General features: G+C 56.5%; 1 protein-coding gene across 1 annotated transcript; it reads left to right on the top strand.

The window, feature by feature from the left end:
- Positions 1-208: 208 nt before the first annotated feature.
- LOC310632381 (NAD-dependent protein deacylase sirtuin-6-like) lies at positions 209-1,107 on the top strand (the record flags this gene model as incomplete). The annotated part of the gene is made up of 1 exon (XM_083349581.1): positions 209-1,107. The coding sequence occupies one exon, from the start codon at positions 209-211 to the stop codon at positions 566-568; it is 360 nt and encodes a 119-aa protein (XP_083205707.1). The 3' UTR covers positions 569-1,107.
- Positions 1,108-2,245: the final 1,138 nt, after the last annotated feature.

The following is a 2,245-nucleotide window of genomic DNA, read 5'->3' as shown; positions in this document are numbered from 1 at the left end:
GCAGGCAAATTGGCCCCAGATAAAAGAGTCAGCGGAATTCGCGGGGAGCTTTTGTGGGAGCGTCGCAACTCCAGACTGATGACGCGTTTGACCCCACCTTCGGGCTCAGCCTGGTCACCTCCTACCTCGGCTCTCCTCGGGCTCCGACGTTCTTCCGCCTCTCCGAAGCTTCTTTTATTTAACTTATGGAATTCACACACCTTCCGTCATGACCTCATCTCTTTGCCCCCTCTTTTTTTCCCACCCACCCCTCCAGGACAGGCACGCGGACCTGCGCATCCACGGCTACGTGGACGAGGTCATGACAAAGCTGATGAAGCTCCTCGGGCTGGAGATCCCCGAGTGGAGCGGTCCGCTGGTGGTGGAGCATGGGGAGCAGCAAGAGGCCAAACCGCTCTCCCAGACTGGCACGGACTTGCCGTTCCTGAGCCAGGAAGAGCCGGCTCCCTGCTGGAACGGTGGCCGGGAGGGCCTGGGACACACGGCGGTCCTGAAGCAGGAATCCCGGCTGCTGGATGGCAGCTCGGTCCCGGCGAAGCAGCCGAAGCTGGAGCCGTTGCCGACTTGATGGAGGGCCCCCCCCATCCCAGCGGGGCTGTCGGCCCAGGTGTTTGGCCGGGGTCTCCTCTCGGAAAAACCACCTTGGCCTTGGCGTTCCTACCTGACTTTTTAAAGAATTGTCTTCCTTTCGGGTCCCGTGGATAATTTTTGGGTTCTTTTTTTCCCCCCCGAAACTTTGAAGCTTTCCGGACGAGCTCAGATTTTCCGTTTCTGGAAGAAGGTAACACTTATCCTTCTTTCTGTGGGACCAGGCCAGGAAATCCTGGCTTGTGCCCTCTTTGTATGTCTCTTGGGTGCTGTTGAGGGTTAGGGTCCCTTCCCTTCTCACTCTTCCTCCCCTCTCTCCCCCCCTCCTCTTTGCCCTCTCTCCTCTTCCCTCTCTTCTCTCCCCTCTTCTTTTCCTTCTCCCCTCTCCTCTTTTCCCTCTTTTCCTTCTCTCTTGTCCCTCTCTTCTCTCCTCTCTTCCTTCTCTCTTTCCTCTCTCCTCCTCTCTGCGTCATCTTCTCTTTCCCTTCTCTCCTCTCTCCCTCTCTCTCCTCCTCCCCTCTCCCCTCTCTTGCATCTCCCTCTCCTCTCTCCCTTTCTCCTCTCTCCCCCTCTCCTCCTCCTCCCCTTTCCCCTCTTGCATCTCCCTCTCCTCTCCCTTTCTCCTCTCTCCCCTCTCCCCCTCTCTCCTCCTCCCCTCTCTTGCATCTCCCTCTCCTCTCTCCCTTTCTCCTCCTCTCTCCTCTCTCCTCCCCTCTCCCCTCTTGCATCTCCCTCTCCCCTCTCTCCTCCTCCCCTCTCCCCTCTTTTGCATCTCCCTCTCCTCTCTCCCTTTCTCCTCCCTCTCTCCCCTCTCTCCTCCTCCCCTCTCCCCTCTCTTGCATCTCCCTCTCCTCTCTCCCTTTCTCCTCCTCTCTCCCCTCTCCCTCTCTCTCCTCCCCTCTCCTTCTTGCATCTCCCTCTCCTCTCTCCCTTTCTCCTCTCTCTCCTCTCTCCCCCTCTCTCCTCCTTCTCTCTCCCCTCTCTCCCCCTCCTCCGCCATCTTCCCTTTCCCTCCCTCCCCCTCCCCTCCCCTTCCTTCTTTTCATTCATTGATTCCCTTTCCTCCCCTCTTTCCTCCTCCTCTCCTTCCCTTCCCTTCCTCTGCAGTCCTCTCCCTCCCCCTTCCCTTCCCCAACTCCACTGACCCTAGGGTCTCACTATGGGTCCCTGGGTTTCGCTGCTACCTCTCCCCCCCCAGCTCTCCTCCGTTTCCTGATCAATCAGCGGAGGGAGGGAGGGAGAGAAGGAGAATAATAGGATAGTCATTTTTTAAAGAGCTGCCTTTGTCCAATCGCTTAGAATAGGAAATAGGGTCCCTTAAATCACGGTTCTCTCGGCCAGTCTTGATCTCCTGGCACTTTTTATACATATAATAGAATTAATGTCATATATATTCTATATGGGCCCTTCCTTCCAGCCCGTGCCCCTCACTTCTCAGGTCGGCCCAGCCCAGGAATTAGGAATGGGGGGGGTCCCACCTTTGGAGGTTTTGGCTGACAGCTTGGACGCTCACTCGGATGCCAGGGCTGCTTTCTTTCCTTTTTTATTATTTTTATTTTGGGGTGGGGGTGGGTGGGAAATGAAGTCATGCATAGGATTTTTTCTCTCCGTCCTGGAGAAGCCCCCCCCTCCTCATTTCCAGTGCAATTTTCCAGGC

The sequence above is a fragment of the Vipera ursinii genome, assembly GCF_947247035.1.
Source record: "Vipera ursinii genome assembly, chromosome: 1".
NCBI lineage: Eukaryota > Metazoa > Chordata > Lepidosauria > Squamata > Viperidae > Vipera > Vipera ursinii.
This window is presented reverse-complemented; position numbering and strand designations above follow the sequence as displayed.